Raw genomic sequence first — 18,130 nt, 5'->3', positions numbered from 1 at the left:
AGATTCTGCAGCGGTGAGTGGACTTTGCAACTGTAGAGAAACCCAGAAAGCAAGAGGCCCTGACTGCAGCCTGCACAGTGGCTGTTAGTGTTCAGAGCATGCTGGGGTGTGTGTTTCTCTGTATAAAGCATGTGCATCTTGCTGGTGAGAGCTAAAACAGAAGTCCTGCCCACTGGCCGTCAAGGGGTCCCCTTCTGGTTCGTGTGGGAGTAGAGTCGTTAGCCCCAGTGTCCAACTTAAGCATGATACTCATGCTGCCTACCGCTCCCCTGTAGTTTTCACTCTGTATCATAGAATCATAGACGATTAGGGTTGGAAGAAACCTCAGAGGTCATCTAGTCCAACCCCCTGCTCAAAACAGGACTTACCCCAAATAAATCATCCCAGCCAGGGCTTTGTCAAGCCGGGCCTTAAAAACCTCTAAGGATGGAGATTCCACCACCTCCCTAGGTAACCCATTCCAGTGCTTCACCACCCTCCTAGTGAAAAACTTTTTCCTAATATCCAACCTAGATCTCCCCCACTGCAACTTGAGACCATTGCTCCTTGTTCAGTCATCTGCCACCACTGAGAACAGCCTAGCTCCATCCTCCCTGGAACCCCCTTTCATGTAGTTAAAGGCTGCTATCAAATCCCCCCTCATTCTTCTCTTCTGCAAACTAAACAAGCCTAGTTCCCTCAGCCTCTCTTCATAAGTCATGTGCTCCAGCCCCCTAGTCATTTTCGTTGCCCTCTGCTGGACTCTTTCTGATTTGCCCACATTCTTTCTGTATGGGGGGCCCCAAACTGGACATAGTATTGTCTCTTCTCCTCCACAGCTCCTGAGTGGGGTGGCTGTGTGGATGGGCAGCAGGATAGCCTATATATACACACGCGCATGCTCTGATCAGTTTTTAGTGTGCTTTGAGATACTTCGTATGGGAGGCACTACTCCAGAGCCCATTGAAATCAATGGAAAGGTTTCTGGCTCTGGGATAGGCTCCATATGAATCACCAAGTGATCCCTAAATGGTCTCTTGCCTGTCTCACGGGGCTGTTGTGTGGCTTAAGCGCTTTGAGATCCAGAGATGCTCTAGGAGACAAAGTGTTTTTCTTCGGTCCAGCTGTCCTTTGCTACAACATACTTGGCTACCTCACGGCCCTGAGCTCGGCATGTCGGTATCTTGGCTCTAAACCTCAAACAACCCAAGAAAGCCAGAGCAATGTGTGTGTGGCGGGGGGCGGGACAACTACTCCATGTCTAGCACTCGCCTGCCTTCATAGCCCAGTGCCATACTAGGATCATAGCCGGCCAAACAGCCTGTACAACAGTCACTATGACTTGAAGCTGCCTCTGCGAACACCTTAGTGTAAGTGGGGGAATGGTCCCGCCATTGTGGGGAACTTTCCTGGCTCATACACTACCCCTAGCAAAATGACCTGAGTCCTTGCCCCCACTCCCTTTACCCAGAGGCCTGCCTGACCTCGAGGGATCCCCTCCCTCTCTCCTGCGTGGCGGGGTCCCCGTAACCCCGACAAGGCTGGGACCAGGATTCCTGCGAGGCTTGACCCCCCAACCTTGTCGTGGTCCCTTAGGGCAGGGGCTGAGGGGGGTCTCTCCGCACTGGACACTGCCCTGACTCACTGATCAATGCATACTTTTCAAAGCAGGTACAACAACCAATTAAAAAAAATAAAAGAGGAGAAATGTTACAGGAAAACACCTAAGGCCGCCCCCTGGCCCAGGGGCACCACACCCAGGGTCTCTGGGGTGTGAGGGACATTCACAGTCTGTGTCTCCCACGTCACAGGCCCCCTGCCTGGCTGCACGTCAGGGATGCAGAGAGTCAGACACGTGCTCTGGCCATGGCCACACGCCCCCCACACGCTTTAGGGGGCAGGGCCCTTGTCCCCACGGTCGCCCCCCAGTGTCCGGGTCACGATCCCCTCCAAGGCCTCTTGGCTGGTGGTGTCTCCCTGCAGCCAGGACCTGCCCAGGGTCCCCTTCCGTCCCACCAGCTGCTCGCCGCACCCGGCTCCGGACAGCTCCAGCCGCAGCTGCAGCCCCACTCTGCTTCAGTGCGGCTCGGCTCAGCTCCCTGGGATGCTCCTCGGGCCCCTCTGGTTCTGCTGCTGTGGGTCAGCTCAGCTCGGCTTTCTAAGCTTCTCCTCTGGCCTCCACACCCAGCTCCAGACAGCCCCAGCCCCGCTCAGCTCAGCTCGGCTCTCTGGCTGCTCCTCTGGTTCTGCTGCTGTGGCCCTGCTCGGCTCGGCTCGGCTCAGCTCCCTGGCCCGGGTTTCTTCTCTCACCTCCCAGCCGCCGGCTGCTCTGTCCTTAGCTCAGCCCTGCTCTCTGCTCTCAGAGATGGCTAGAACCCGCCTCCTGGCTCCCTCAATGGCCTGCCACCCTGGCAATCAGGCTGACCTGACCTGGCCTCTCCCGTTTCAGGGTCCTGTTCCCTCAAGAGATGCCAACCAAAACGACCCACGCAGTTTCAGGGAGGGGCTAATAGACCCCTTCCATTAGCAGCTTCCCCGCATGTAGGCCCGGCTGTTTGCTGTTACCCTGCGGGCCCGTTCCCTGGTGCGGTCTCCCACTCAGTGAGTGAACCGCTCAGCTGCAGCCGCAGCAGACCTTGGAACTGACGTGCGGTCCCCGGAGAGGGGCAGCTCTGTCCTGCAGCGAGATCTGCCCCTCATCTCGTCCCCTTTCGGCACCAGCATCCGTTGTTATTTCTGGGGCACCAGAGGGGCGTGTGGTGCTTTGCAGGGGTGGAAGAGATTAAAGGAGAAAGCCACAGTCTCTGCCCCCTAAGGGCATTAATTTAAATCTGCCCCTTGCCTTCCTTCCCCCGTTGCAGCCCAAGGAGCAGTTACCTCTTCACTACGCAGCCCTCCGCACCATCGGGGCTGTCGGTGTGATGCAGATCCTGCTGAAGGCTTCTCACAAAGACGCTAGACTGAGGCAAGACAAGGTGAGCAGGGGCCTTTCCCCAGATGTGACGGGGGCAGTGAATTCTCATAGCACGGGCCCGGCTTGGAGGCGAAGTGAATGCCACGGGCTGCGGGGCTGGATTGGGGCAGCCTGAAATGTGCCTCCGGCTCCGTGCCCGAGGTTTGCATTCCCCGGGGGCGCTGCATGAAAGGGGGGGTGTCAGAAACCCCTCCGAGGTTTTGGTTTCCTTGTACCCTCTCCACAGGACGGCTGCACGCCTCTCTTTCTTGCGGTGGAAGCTGGGAATTTGGGAGTCTGCAAGGAACTGCTTTCCACACAGGCTGAGGCCCAGCTGAGAGCACGGGAAAAGGTACGGGACACCCACCCCACCACTGACTCCACGGCATGCCCTCCAGGCCGTTAGCTTTGCTTCTCTCATCCTGCTCCATTGCTGCATCACCAGGCCTGGAGAGATCAGACTCTATCTAAGAGCTGGCCTGAGTCCTACCAACTCATTCCACATATGGCACCCACCAGCCTTCGCTGGGGCACACTTGGGGTCATATCCTCACCTGGTGGCAATGGGCGTAGCTCCACTGACATCAGTAGCGCTATGTTGATTTACACCAGCTGGCCCCTCCAATCCGCCAGCAGAATTAAACCTGCCAGCAGATCTGCTGCACATTTGGTTCTTACGCCCCCTCTGCTGGTTCTGAAGACTCCCTTAGCAAAGCTGTTCCCAGAGCTGTCTGTGCTAATATCTCCAGCTGTGGGCAGACAGGCGAGTACAGAGGGGAAATAGCTTGTGTTCATTTCAGGCCCCGTTCACATGGCGGGATTGGTGTTTGCCAAATAGAAAACTAAGGGGGCTAATAGGGGGGAAATCAATTTTATTTTGTACTTGTGTGTTAAAACAATGCAAGGAAGAGCAGAAAGGAAATTGTTTGGAAAAGTCACCCAAGTTAGCAGCACCTTTAGATGCCTCAATGTTACAGCACCCCAGGCCTGGAATTGTAGTCTGGGGCTGAGATGCATGGATAGAGCTGTGGGAGAGATGGAGACGGACTAGCAGATGACTTGCAGTCAGGCAGGGCGGTGGGGAGGAGAGGGTGATCTGCCTGGAATAGCTGGACATGGAGGTGCTACAAACTAGGAATGAGATGCCTTGGCAGAGCTGTGTGTACACGAAGCTCTGAGTCAGAACCGTGCCATTCGAATGCCCAGAACAAGTTAACCCTTCAGTTTTCGGCACCAGATACTAAGCAATTCTCCAAAATGAAAACCTGAACATCTGCACCGTGGTAGCAGGAGTGTGAATGGAGCAATGTGAGACACAGATAACGGGTGTTCAATAGCAAAAATATATATATAAAAGACAATGGCAGTATTCAATTAACCATGGCAATGTGTTATCAGATTGGTATTATTGGAGATATTGACAGTACACTCAGTCACACTTTTCTGCGTGATTGAAGATTGATTGGTATGAACAAGCCAAGTTTTGCCTTACAGAGACATGGTGACACTGTGCTGCATGCAAGCTGCAGGAAAAGAGATGTGGAAATTGCCAAAATCCTAGTGGAGTATGGGGCTGTGGTGGATTGCCAGAACGTGAGTATAAAATACGCAAGACTGGGCATGTGAGCACAGGTTTGGCCTTCGTTATCGTTAGAGCTGATCAAATAGCTGGGAAAATCCTCCCGATCGCTGATCTGTTGTAAAAACAGATGTTGTTTCTCTTTGTTTGTGACTCCGTGGTGTTTACTTTACATAAATGCTGGAGTGATTAGGTTTTACTAGCATGAATGCTCACAAGAAGCAAGTTTTATGCTCAATCTCTGAATATTTGCCAGAAATGAATTTCAAACGTAGGTTTGGTTGTAATTAGAGCTGTGAGGATAATAGATTTTTCAGTGCACAGGCAATTCCAACAAATCAGTGATGGGGGGAATCGTTTTGGGTTTAACCAAAAATTATTTTTTTTTAAAATTCAGCAAATGGAAAAAACGAAAATAGTTTTTGGATCAAACAAAACATTTGATTTTGACAAAATGGAAACATCTTGTTTCAGTTTCAACCATTTACATTTTTTTTGATTGCTTAAGAAAATTAAAGTACATTTTGAAATTGTCTAAATGCATTTTTTTAATTTTTTTTAATACTTTTTGACCAAAACAATTCAGTAAAATCAATACGAATTTGCAAAACGTTTCGATGTCGCCAAATCCACGTTTTTCACTGAAAAGGGGTTTCAGGAAAAAAAATTGCCCAGCTTTAGTTGTAATATTCAAATCTGTGTAGTGTTGGATAGTTACATAAAATCATCCAATCAGGGAACATAAACAATTTCATGTGATTTGTGCAACAAACCAACACAGTGTGAATTTCAAAGTTTAATATTATGAATGATTCCTATGGGGGAAATCAAAGGATAAATTCAAGAAGGTCATGATCTGCTCATGAAAGCTCAAGAAGTCAATCATTAGTTTTGAATTAGTTGCTTGGTTCTATAGCCTGCAACCTTGGATAACCAAAGACTTTGGGGAAAGATCGATAATTATCTAATGAGAAGTCAAAACCAAAATGATATGCTGAGTATAACGTGTCTTCACCACACGTCCCATTGGAAAGTCAGTGCTACTGTTCATATCCTAGAGAGGCCAAGCAGAATCTGCCTCCCCACACCACATGCTGTCCAAGCTGTAATGTTACATTAAATTCAAAATTATGTTTATGGATAGTAAGGTGGAAATATGTTTAGAGGCAGGACATCCCCCAGGCTAGCGTGATGCAGCAACATCACCTTGGCCACTCTGCACTTCCTGTCTATTGAATAAATAACACAGTCAAGAATACTTAAAAATTTACCTTTAAAAAGAAAACTGGAATAGAAACTACCACCTTTCGGCAGTGAGGCTTGCTAGATCGTTCAACCTTTATGTTGCATTAGCACTAGAGGGCAGTCGTGGTTCATATATAATTTTCGGAGTGAAAAGCAAGCCAGAGCTATTGTGTTTGGTGGGGGTTTCTCACAAGCTCTATGTAGCTTCCCCAGAGATTAAATTCCTGAATCCAAGACATAAGCCAAAGTTCTTCAGCTTTTTGGCCTCCTCTCCTGAGGAGCTTTTAGACAGTGAAGATTCCTGGGCTTGTGGCTTTAACTTGAGGTCCCTTATATCAAAAGTTCCTAGATATGGAAGTATTCAGCTGGCAGAGTTTATCAGCTCATCAACAGACTTAATTATCCTTTAAACGATCCACCCTTTCACTGCATGGACCCTGAAAATGAATTTAATATCGATGACCGGGAAGTTCACGTGTGCCTGCGTGAAATTAGTGCATGACTTCAAATGTCTGCAGCTTTAATACTGAAATAATTCTCTTCACGCTTATTTTCAAGTCTCCCTGGCCATGTCTGCAGTAGGAACATTGGTACAAGTTTGTTAGCAACAGGGCAGCTGCACCATGGTGTACTGACAGTGGAGGTGTGATGATCGCCATGTTGGCAGATACACTGGTTGGTTGAACCAGCGACTTCCGGAGCTAAAAGCATGAGCAGCTATAGCTTGCGCTAAAGAGACAAGGCTTCCTAGCGTTGCCTGTAACAGACTCCTATCCTCTGTGGATTGGGCACAGAGGGGTAGGACATGGTTTTCCCATCTTGCAAATATTTCCAAGAGTTCCAATTTTGTCCTGTCTCAAAGCGGGATATGAAAAGTCAAACTCTCAAACATTTTCACAAACCAAAAAACTGGTTTTTTTTAATTTCCATTTGGTATTATTCAAAACACATCATTTTAATCATTTCAGAACATTGCAGGTTTGACTTTTTTCACCTTCGCTCCAGTCTAATTAGCTTAAACTAGATATAAAAAAGTCATTTTTGTCCAAAAACGTCATTCTGAAACAGAATTTTCCATTTAGAAAATGTCAAAATGAAAAATTTCAACTTTGAAATGTTTTTCTCAACATTTTTGCAAGTTGGGAACTTTGTTGAACCCAATCCTGTTTCACAAACAATTTCGGTTTTGACGAATCAGCATTTTTAGATGAAAAATTCCTGACCAGCCGTCCTCACCAGGAGGTAACATAAGCACTGAGGTAGACAGGACTTTGGCAGTTTTGACCCAGGTTTCACAGTTGTGGGAACCCTGTTTCATATGGCTTCCAGGGTCCGTAATCAACTGAGGATGACTGAAGAGCTGGGGTTATTCTTCTCCAGCTGTACAATCTTCCTGTGTGTCTCTCTCTTTAGTTACGCTGTGGATTGAATCCTGCTAGCACCACATTTGTGAAAAAGGTTTAACTGTGGTTGTTGCCGGTGCAGTTTTAGGTAGCGGGGCTTAGAGTCACTGAGCACAACGGAGAGGGTTCATCACTCTAGTCGGGTACACAGAAGTCAGGCTCTGTGGGTGAGGGAAAAGTGTAACTAGTTAGGGGCCAATAAACCTTTCCCCAGATTGTTCATTCTCTTCCTTGATTTCTTCTCTAATAAACCCAAAGGTGCAAGAAATAAGGAAAAACCTGTTCCAAAGAGCTGCACAATCCTTTGCGAGGTCCTTTCAGAGATCCCAGAAGAAAAAGGGCTTGGACAAGACGTTTATTTTCATTAAAAAATATCAAGACCAACTTAAATAATCACATAAACAAAGCAGCTCTGTAGAACTGCAAGTCCAAAAGGTCCTGGGTTATTTATAAAGGGCCCTTCAGTGAATTAGGCAAAACGCCAAGAGAAATCTAGTGTGCTGGCATTCCAGAACCAGGACAGACTTAGCACTCATATTTGTCAGCTTTGTGCTGAATGTATGGGAATGCCCATCATAGTACAAACCGTCCTCCTCCTTCCAGCGTTTGGCAGAGCAAGGAGGCTGGTGTAAAACGAACACGCAGATTCGAAGGACAGGTTCCAATGCACAAGCCCGTTTACAAACGTACTCATTAGCGATGGTTAAAATGACCTGGTCGTACAACCCCTCTTTGGTGGTTCTCCCCTGTTCCATACCAGCACCCCAGGTTACAGCGGAGTAGTTTTGGGGACTCCCTTTTATCTAGCCATAAAGAAAGGGAGGGTGGACAAGACTCACACCTCCCCACCCTGGTTGAGAACTTGCCGCCCCAATGAACCGTGTGTAATTAGGTGACTTCTGATAGATGTAAGTGAGCTGAGAGGTCCACTGAAGTGTATGCTGGGAGCTCTAGCATCCCTACTGCCAAAGGAAATTCTGCTGTAAGTGCAATGGTGGGACGTGGGCCTTTGAAGCAGAAGTAATTGTGTAATTATGTAATTATGACCCAGGAAGTCCTCAGAAGAGGGTCGTGGATTCTTTTACCTAATTCAATCAAGGAATTGCTAGGAGCTGGTCTCTGTCAGTGTCACAGTGTACTGGCTTTCAAGGCGTTGAGGACATGGGAAATTGCCCAAGAGAAACCATGGGAGTAGGGGCGGGTGGTGGGTTGAGATTATTCAGGGGCCGTCGTCGTTTTCTGGGTTTGTACAGCACCTACCATAGTGGGGCCCTGGTCCGTGAGCAGACCTCCTAGGTGCTACGGTAATAGAAATGATCCATAATCATTCAGAGTTGATCTGCCCCTTGTGGCGAGCTCAGTGGGTCTTTCCGCTGACTTCAATAGGCTTTGGGTGAGACACCCCCGAGACTCAAGCGGGGCTGAGGGATTGGCCTGCCGGAGCTGCAAATACGTCCCATTTGCGGGGAGTCATTTCTCTGTGTGCAGACTGCAGGAGCTGGGTCTAGTCAGTTCTGGAACAGTGCTGCATCTCTGAAAGCTGATCGGGCTGTGTTTAGGCCAGGCCCCGCTCCCCAGACAGCAGCAGCCCCAATGCTACAGGGAGCTACGCCCTGACTCTCGCCGAGCCTGGTCCAGTGACATTTGCTAATCTGGTGATGTCACTGCAGGAGATGAAGCTTTCAGGGCAGAGGAGTGATGCTGTAGCACCATAAAAGGTGGCCATCTAAGGTACCCAAATTCTCCTGCCCAGTAGGTTGCCTGCTTGGGCTAGTGGTGGAGCAGCTGGGCAGCTCACTTACCCTGGTCTAAGCCCAGACATTCTCGGCCTGTGTTTCAGGCTGAAGGTCAGACTCCTCTACATGTCGCCGCTTGGGAAGGTGATGAAGCCCTACTGAAGTTCTTCCATCACTGCAAGGCCAATCCTAACATCGCAGACCAGGTAAATGCAAATGTGTGTCCAAGGGGGTGAGGAGAGAGAACTGGCTGATCTAGAGTCCTTTTCCTCTGCATTTCCGTACCAACCGGAGAGCTGTGATAGACAGATGGGTGGGTCAGCCGACAGAACACCCAAGATGCAGCACCACACCATCAGAATGAACTGCCATTGGCTCGTCCTGAAATGGAGACACCATTAGGTAAAAATGCTAGGGAGCAGATTAACCCTTTATGGAGCATCCTGAGGGGCCCTGTCGGAGTCCTTTCGGGGCAGCCATTGGAGCGATAGACCCGTGAAACTGGCAGATGTAATGCCATTCCTTTGGGGGGCACCTTTGATTACAGGGCTTCTGGTGCCCTCAAACTTGCATCTGCCTCAGCAAGCGGACAGGTTAAACCTGGAGCTCCCCTCCATTCCTTAAACTTCGCGGTGCTGGGGAAAGTGGCTCATCCAGTGAAGACAAAGAGGCACAAGCCGTTTAACGAACGGGTGGATTGTTCATGCAGCTGGCCTTGCAAAAGTCACTTTCTCTAGCAGTGCTGCGTGTCGTGGGCGTTTAAAGAAATGTGTAGGTGGGCGGTCGTGCTGGTAACAGGTTGGCACCCTGGGAGGTTGAAGTCATTTAGCCAGTGATCAAGTACCCTGAGGTCAGAAGCTATGCTGGCTTCCCCCCAATCTCCACAGCTTCAAATCCAAGCCTACCCTCGCTATACAAAGCGTAGCAGAGGCAGGGTCCCTCATGGAACTGCCAGAGCTGGACACAGACTGCCCAGGATGGGGTTACTCACTGTGTTTTAGCATTTGTGTCCATTCGGCTTTCCTGTCCACTGCTGCTCCAGTGGGAGGTGGCCACGTAGCACTAGATCGTGACCTGGCATGCAGTCAGGAGCCGGAGGAAGTTCCAGCTTTCGGAGGTTCAGTAAAAGTCACTCATGTCGATGTTGATCCGTTCCAACCGAGGATACGTTCCGGTTTGACCTGGGCACAGGCTCTCTCCTTCCCAAGCACATGTTACGCTTGCATATAAATGCCCACTTGTCCGGCAACGCTGCTCTCTTTGTCGGTTGCAGCTGGACCGGTCCCCCTTGCACGTCGCTGCAGAAAGAGGTCACACCGGTGTCGTGGAGCTGCTGACGGAGAAGTTCCACTGCAACGTGCTGGCTCGCACCCAGGTGAATATGCGGGTGGTCCGTGTTGCTCGGCGTAGCAGCTGCGACCGGGACTTGTACCCCCTGTTTATCTGATTGCCGCTCACGGTCTTGAACTAGACAAAACTGGCTTGGAAATGAGGCTCTTGCTGCCTTAGGTTGGAGCCACAAAGCCTCAGCTCTAACTGGACTCCAAACGGAAATGTGCCGTGGCCACCCTTCCCTTGCAATGCACTGGCTACACGTCTTGCTTTCTGGGGGCTGGCCCACGGAGAGGATAGAAGCCCCAGTGCCAGCTGATGAAGATTCTCTGCTGTCTCCAGTGGAAGAGTTTGGGCTGGTTTTCTGTTCTGTCCCTAGTGTTGCCTGTGTCCACCGTAGCTGTGACGAGCAGGTCACCTGTACACCCCCAGTCCCCATTGTACTGTCCGTCACAAGCAACACAAATGCCAGTGCATTGTGACAGCAGCCCCGATGAGCCTGCGCGCCAACAGGAGCTTATTTCTGGTGCCCAGGGGGCAGGTGACAGCAGGAGAGAGCTATGCTGTAGGAATCCTCTCCTGGTGGAATTGGAGGGACGGGGAGATGTAGCTGGGATGTGAGGAGGGGACCCCTCCGCCTGGGGGGCCTTTACCCTGCTTCTTGCCTAACCCAGAGATTCTTGTCCTCCTTACTTTCTGCCCATCTTTGCTCCCGGCAGGACGGCAGCACCCTCATGCATGTGGCCTCTGAGTATGGGCACCCTGACACGGCTCTGGCTTTCCTGAAGAAAGGAGTCCTGCTGCTTATGCCCAATAAGGTAACCCAGCACAGGGAGGCGGGCAGGGCCAACGCCAGCTGCTCCAAAATGTCTGACCAAAACTTGGATTGTGGGGGGGATGGAAAATGCCTTTTCAACCAAAACAACAGTGTTCATGAAGAAGACGCAGAGCTGTTGTAGCTGTGTCCATCCCAGGATGCTAGAGAGACAAGGAGGGTGAGGATCTCTCTTTTACTGGACAACTTCTGTTGTGGAAAGAGAGCAGCTTTTGAGTCACCCAGAGCCCTTCTTCAGATCCTTGCCTCTCTCATATCCTGGGACCAACGGGTCCTGGAGAAGAGCTCTGTGTAGCTCGAAACACGTCTCTTTCCTCAACAGAAGTTGTCCAATAAAAGACGTCACCTTGTGAAAAAAATGTCATTTGGGTTGAAAGTTTTCAAAAGATCTTAAAAAAACTTCATTTCAGTAGGGAGAACACCCCTCACCCGCACAGTTATTTACTATTTTCCCTTGCTGGAAAAAAATGGGAGGAGTGGAAGTTTTTTTCCCTACTTTCTTCCCCTCATGTTCTAACGAGAAAAGCAAAAATGGAGAGGAGAGAGTTTTATTTCCCACCAGCCTAGTAACCTAGAAACCACCTCAAACAGTAGCATGCCTGCGACAGACACCATTTATCAGACACGTAGGGGAGGAAGTGTGGGCTGTGTGGCAGGTATCCCGGGGTGTCCACTCAGCTGCCACTGATTTAATTATGTGGCCTCAATAAGTCATTTAATAGCTCTCTGCCTCAGTTTCCCCATCTGTGAAATGGGAATAACGATTTCTACCTTTTTCCCAGGGGACGGTATAAGACTCACTGTTTCCAAAACACGCTGAGATCCTTCATTCCAAGATGCTAAAGGATGCCGTTTGTTTATTAAACTGCTTCCATTAGCCATGCCAATAACCTTTACTGCTGCATCTTTGCTTCCCAGCTGCCTTCTTTTTAGCCTGGAGTTGCAGCTGTTTTATTGAAATTGTATTTCCAGTCCCAATGAAACCTTGCATAAAACAGCCAAATGCTGGGGTAACATGTTCACCTCTGGCTGCCTCCCCACCCCAACAAAGTGATATGGACATTTCAAATATATGAAAAGATAGATAGATAGATATAGATATGAATGTTCACTTCTTCATCCCTATCTTTTTCTGACCAGCTCTGGAAGCTGTTGGATGTCCCACATGCATAAGTAGAGTTCCAGGAGCAATATTTCAGTATCACTGGGGCTTGATTTACAACTGGCAGAAGTTATTCTCATTTCAACACAAATTTCCATCCACATTTTGATGAATATCACCCCCTAAACTATTTTCATAATCCCCTCCCCCTTTGTTTTCCCATCTAGCTTACTATAGTTCAGCTTTTCTTAGCCACAAAGAGACAGTGTAAGCCGCTGATGATCAATGTGTGTTGTATCCTCACCTCCCCCCTCCTGACCTGATACAGACCAGTTGTGAGTCTCTCCCAGCCTCAGCTACACAGAGTGGCTTTTGAACTCAAGCTGTAAGAGACTCAGATTTCTAGCCCTGGCGCCCCTGAGTTCAATTCCTGGGGTCGGCCCAGGTGGTGGCTGTCATACCAGCCCCTACGGCACGTGTTATGCCCCAGCCTTCTGGCCAGCTGATTCCCCCCCCACACTTTAAGTTTGCAGCGTGGATGTCATGACAAAGGGTTGAAAATCCCAGCGCCACTGCAGCCGGTTGCCTCTCTTTCAGAACGGGGCGATCTGCTTGCACGCGGCAGCCCGGAGGGGTCACGCTGCCGTGGTGAAGGCCCTGCTGCAGAGGGGGGCAGAGGTGGACGCTCGAACCAAAGACAACTACACCGCCCTGCACATTGCTGCCCAGCACTGCAAGCCACTGGTGGTACAGACCCTCTTGGGCTTTGGGGCCCGGGTCCAGCTCAAGGGAGGCAAGGTAGGGGCGAAAGTCGGGATGTGTAACCTTAGTTCCTGCCTCCACAATGAGTGTTTCTTTCTTACTTCCTCCGCTGCCGCGGTACTGTGTTGTTCCCTATTTCCCTCCTCCCCCCCCCCCCTCCTGCCCCCGGGCACCCACGCTGGTGATGTTTTCGATGGCCTGTCTATTTCAGAGGCGATACAGACGGCCAAGCGATCAGGACCTTTGTGGCCTCTGCTAGGATTTCACTCACTGACACAGGATTTCATTCACTATTGCTCTGCGGCCTCCGATTCTAATTCATTCTGCACCGATGGGTTTTAAAAAACCCGGAGGCTACTCCAGGATCCCCCTGGATTGCAGTGTTGTTGTTTCAAAAGCACACCAGGTGGCGAGACAGCACCACCGCCCAGGAGCATTTTCTGCACCAGGAAAGAACAGCAAGGAAATGTTCCTGGGCTATACGCTGAACTGCGGTGACTGGCTAACACCTTCTTTTGCCAGCTGGGTGTGTGAGCCCTGAACATGCAAAGGCAGACTCATCTGAAATAGCACATCCTGGGATGGATTGTCACTGGGGGGAGGGGGAAATTATCAGTGTGTAACCCAATAAAGCTAATGAGACCTGTACAGACAGCTCCTCTGTGCTGGAAATATTCCTCTTTATTTGTGTGATGCTGGAATAAACAGAAAGACTCTGTAAAGATCAGTTAAGCATCACTTCAGTGGGACACAAGGGCTGACGGCCATGATGTAAATGCTTATGAGGGACAGAGGTTGTCAGGGATTTATAACAAGGAGTGATGGCAAAGCCCCTAAGAGCGAGATCTATGGGCTGTGGAATATTCTCCCAAGGGAAGTGGCAGAGGCTGTGTAGCCACGAATAAAAGACAGTAAGAATATTTGGGATATAGAGGTGAAATGTAAGTATTAATTCGTGTTGTAACACAGAGCCTAGCAGCCTGTAAAATATTCAGTTGAGCTGCCCAAGGCTGAGACCTGACACAGGTTGGCATGACTAGTTGACTGAAAGATAACCCAGTACCGTTAAAGTGTAAAAGTAAAAGAAGAGTTAAGTGCTGATGTTCGGGAAACCATGCAGCAACAGACTGCAAAACACACTGCAATGTACCAGTTAATACTGCAAGATCCCTGATACTAACATTTCAGGGGATTCTGTAAAAACGTCAAGTTACCATGGTAACTCATTGATGTAGATGTTACTGAGATAGTCAATGAGAGAGGAGGCACCCCTAAATTAGTGAGGTGTGGAAGTATGGATAAGGAAAAAGGGCTTGGATCTCTTATCCGTATGTATGACCCTTAGTAGGTGTAAGCATAACTCAGGATAAAAGGTGCTGCCCAGCCTGTGTGCTGTGGGGGGGACGCACGGGGAGACGCCAGGATGATGATGACGATGAAGGTGATAATGGGAAAGAAAATGACTGATGCTCCGAGGTTCCTCAGCAGGAGATGTGAGTGATCAGACATAGGGCTAGCACTTTGCACACACTCTTTCTGTCCGCTGTTGTATTTCAGTGTTTTGTGGCATCATTTATCTACATAACAAAATTATTAATAACCATGTAGGTTATTGCGAAGGTCTCGGGTATCACTGTCCTTCATGTGCTCCTGGGGTCTCTCATTTTGATGATATTGGTAATAATCTTCCTGATGCTAGGGTTGTAAGGAGACTGAACACCGATCGACCACTGTGGTCTGAAAGGTTGATCAATAATCAATATACCTGTCTATTAATTAGGCTACAGCTTCTGTGTGGGAGACATTTAAAAATAGCCTTTGCACTGAAGAATGCAGAATCCTACGAGTGTGAGATGGAATGATCTCTTGGGTCATCTAGTCCACATGTGCTGTAGGCAGCAATCCTGCAACCACAGTTTTTCCATCTCCGATGGAGCTGCACCTGATTTTTCCGTTCCGTGGCCAAACGGAAAAATCAAAACCAATTCCATTCTGTTTTGTTTTCCAGTTTTTTTACCTTTTAAAAAAAAATTTTTTAATTGAATTGAAGTAAAATTCAAAACAAAAAGCTGTTTAGAATTTAAAAGTTCTCACGTTTCATTTTAAAAATGTCCCAACGAAACATTTCAACTTTTTCAGAATTTTTGTTGTTTTTTCGACCAAAACAATTAGGCAAATTCAACACCCATTTGCAAAATGTTTCAGTCAATCCAAATCTGCATTTTTTTTCAATTGAAAAAAAAAGTTTTATCTGAAAAATTTTGCCCATCTCTAATCTTTTTTTTTTGTGTGAGTCTCTTTGGTTTAATCCATGCTGCTCTCAGAAACCATGCTGTAAAAATCAGGCTGAAACTAGCAACTCAGTTTCCTAGCCAGGTAGTCCTGGGGATCTCGTAGGTAGGCAGATGGAGCTAACCTACGCCAGTCTGATCTTCCCAGTGACAGAAATCCCCAGTGGTTTGGAAACCTGTCAAATAAAATAGAATTGCCATTTATTAGTTAGGAGGTTTTGCCTTGGAAAGAAAGTGCTAACTGGGTTGGGTTCCAGGTGATGTAATAGTTTTAGCTGTTCACCTTTGACTTCTGGACACATGAAATCACAGAAATATAAACCAAAGCAACCAGATCTGGGGTTTTAGAAGGGAAAAGGGAGAGCGCCTCCTACCTTGATGACTCTCCCATTAGCCAGGAGGGGAGGGTAAGGAAGGGTTGACACCCATTCTGATTGTTGTGGACCAGTGTGGATTTCGATGTGGCAGTCCCATTCCCTGCAATTGACCATGGAGTCTGCACCAAAACACCTCCTAAGCTGACGCAGCGTCATGACATGAGATGTCTTGCCATGATGTGGTGATGATGCTATAATTCTTCAGTGACATCATCATGACAAGCACCGGCTAATAAAAATGAGGGAGGAAGGGAATGTGAACGTTTTCGCAAAACAAAATAGAAATTCAGAACATTTCCTTCCATGGCTCAATGACCTTGTGCCAGGGGATGAGATCTGAAGCTCCAGAGCAGGGATGGGACTGATTGTCAAGCAGAAGGGTCACAGCACAGCACAGGAGAGGTTCCTGCCACTCAGTCTGGACACTGGAGCTCAGAGAGGCTAAGAAGATGCCAGGTGTCCCATCGAGACTGAAACTGACATCATGGGCTTTGAGGAGTGTATGAAATATGCCAGGCCTGATTCTCCCCTGTTTTGCACCCTGTGTTCTAAGTGGGTGTGAAACCTACTTGAACAGAATGGCAGCATGTTACCCCTATGGTGCACCCCCTTGCACAGGGGTAAGTGATGACTCAGGATGCCAGACTGCAAGGAGACCCAGGTTGAGTGGATGTAATAAGAGAAGCCAGCACTTTTCCACTGAGCTCTGAGTCTTCGTCTGTGTCTCCATCAGGCCCAGGAGACGCCTCTGCACATTGCAGCCCGCATCAGCGAGGGGGAGAAGGTGGCAGAGATGCTGCTGAAGAGCGGAGCCGATGTCAATGTGGAGCAAGAGGTAAAGCATGCGACCACGTTCCTAGGGGCAAAGAGGAGGCGTTAGCTGGGCGGCTGGATCCTGCTGGCGTGTAGCTCATATCAATGCTGTGTTTTGGCTGCAGAACGGCGAGACGGCCATGCATGTCGCAGCTCGCCACGGCAGCCTGAGGATGATCAAGGCCTTGATAGAGGAAGGAGGGGAACTTACCTGGCAGTCCAAGGTAGGCGACCCCCTGGGGTGCCAAGATACACTCAGTCCCTGACACATGTCTCAGGAACCTTCTACAGGAAAGAATGGGAACGTAAGACTTGCCGGAGCAGACCATATGGTTGGCCCATCAAGTCCCATGTGTTGCCCCGTCAGTAGTAACCAGTACCTGTTTATGTACTGAGCACTTGTCTGAGTGCACCCCCAGCAGATGGGACCATCCACCCCACAGTGGACCAGTGATTATCGTTTCTGCACCCTCAGACTTATCTCCTCGGGATTTACGTTAGAACTAAAAAAAGTCTTAATATTAATTTGCACAAAGGGTTAGACCAATCTGTCAAACAAACCATGATTGCTCGCTATTTAGCAGTTATGAGGCCAAGTAAAAATAACCAGGTGATGGAGAGAGCTTTGAATACATTGGTCTGTCTTTTCTGGAAAGCTGGGCTCACGCAGGAATTAGATTTTAAGTGTTTAAATGAATTTGCTGGTCTCCCAGTCAGCTCTGTAGCTCCCCACCTCGCAGCTGGGTCAGACTTATTTCCATGAGCAGTGTCTGGTCAGGGGAGACCCCAGGGCTGGATGATGGAGGTGAAATGCAAAGCTGGGTGGCAGGAAGCTTGGTCCTGCTTGGTTTGCGAGGCTCAGCTTTTGCCAGTGTCCTCAGACTCTCATTCACAGGAGCATTAAAATGCACCCCAAAACCAAATGCGCACAACTGCCTTCTGGTTCGTGGCTAGAGAAGACCTAAAAAGGCGTGTAGCCCTTGGGTTTGTGTCTTGGTGGCTTCTCTCCGGTGTCGAAAGGCAGCCTGAAAGGTTTGGGCTTTAGTTTTTTATTGTCCGTTCTTTACCTTAGATACATCACGTCTGTCAATGCTGCTGCTCCTTGATTTTGTCGGAAAATCTCTCCAGCAGCTCAGAGAACATTCACTGTGACTCAGCTGAACAGGGAGAGGGAGGGTGAACATCTAACAACCGCTTCCTTTCTCCAGGATGTTAATTAGCTATTGACTAGAAATAGGCGTTGTCATAAACAAGCCAGCAAAGACTTTGAAACAGTCGCTTCTCCTCTCGACTGCTCCACTTCACTCTCCTGTGACGGGGTCATTTCACTAGCTGGCCAGTCACCATAGAGTCTGGAAGGGCAGACAAAACCTGTGCCAAAAATAAATAAGGGAGCGTGGGGGACTGTTCAAGACTCCTTTTTCCATCACAAAGGTTTGTGTGGCATTACCCCAATGTTTTACTTGTTTGTTTTACTGCCTCAGGGCTAGAAAGACCGATGTAGCCGAGATCAGTCCTGCTTCGAGTTTGGGTGTGCAGCCAATAGGAAATCCCCTGTGTAGACTGTAACCGTGTTCACACTAAGGAATGCTTAGCTTGGTGGGGGAGAGTCAGAGACAATGATCCTGAAACTCCAAGGACCTTGAATTTCAGGCAGAGTCCTAGCACTTGGGTACCATGCAGGGCACCATCCACAGAACAACCCCTATGATACATGCTGGAG

At 48.8% G+C, this 18,130-nt stretch overlaps 1 protein-coding gene across 1 annotated transcript in view; it reads left to right on the top strand.

The window, feature by feature from the left end:
* The window catches only part of LOC137159859 (serine/threonine-protein phosphatase 6 regulatory ankyrin repeat subunit B-like), a 78,044-nt gene that overhangs the window by 24,236 nt on the left and 35,678 nt on the right, over window positions 1-18,130 (top strand). Inside the window, exons 4-12 of the mRNA XM_067558318.1 lie at window positions 2,841-2,954; window positions 3,180-3,284; window positions 4,427-4,525; window positions 9,000-9,101; window positions 10,169-10,270; window positions 10,947-11,045; window positions 12,762-12,962; window positions 16,328-16,429; window positions 16,533-16,631. Of these exons, the coding sequence (XP_067414419.1) occupies window positions 2,841-2,954; window positions 3,180-3,284; window positions 4,427-4,525; window positions 9,000-9,101; window positions 10,169-10,270; window positions 10,947-11,045; window positions 12,762-12,962; window positions 16,328-16,429; window positions 16,533-16,631 (1,023 nt within the window). The remainder of the gene's footprint in view (window positions 1-2,840; window positions 2,955-3,179; window positions 3,285-4,426; window positions 4,526-8,999; window positions 9,102-10,168; window positions 10,271-10,946; window positions 11,046-12,761; window positions 12,963-16,327; window positions 16,430-16,532; window positions 16,632-18,130) is intronic.

The sequence above is a fragment of the Emydura macquarii genome, unplaced genomic scaffold (genome assembly GCF_026122565.2).
Source record: "Emydura macquarii macquarii isolate MOO-44397 ecotype Brisbane River unplaced genomic scaffold, CSIRO-AGI_Emac_v2 contig_1947, whole genome shotgun sequence".
Classification (NCBI taxonomy): Eukaryota; Metazoa; Chordata; order Testudines; family Chelidae; genus Emydura; species Emydura macquarii.
Note: the sequence above shows the minus strand (reverse complement) of the source record. Positions and strands in the feature narration are given on the sequence as shown.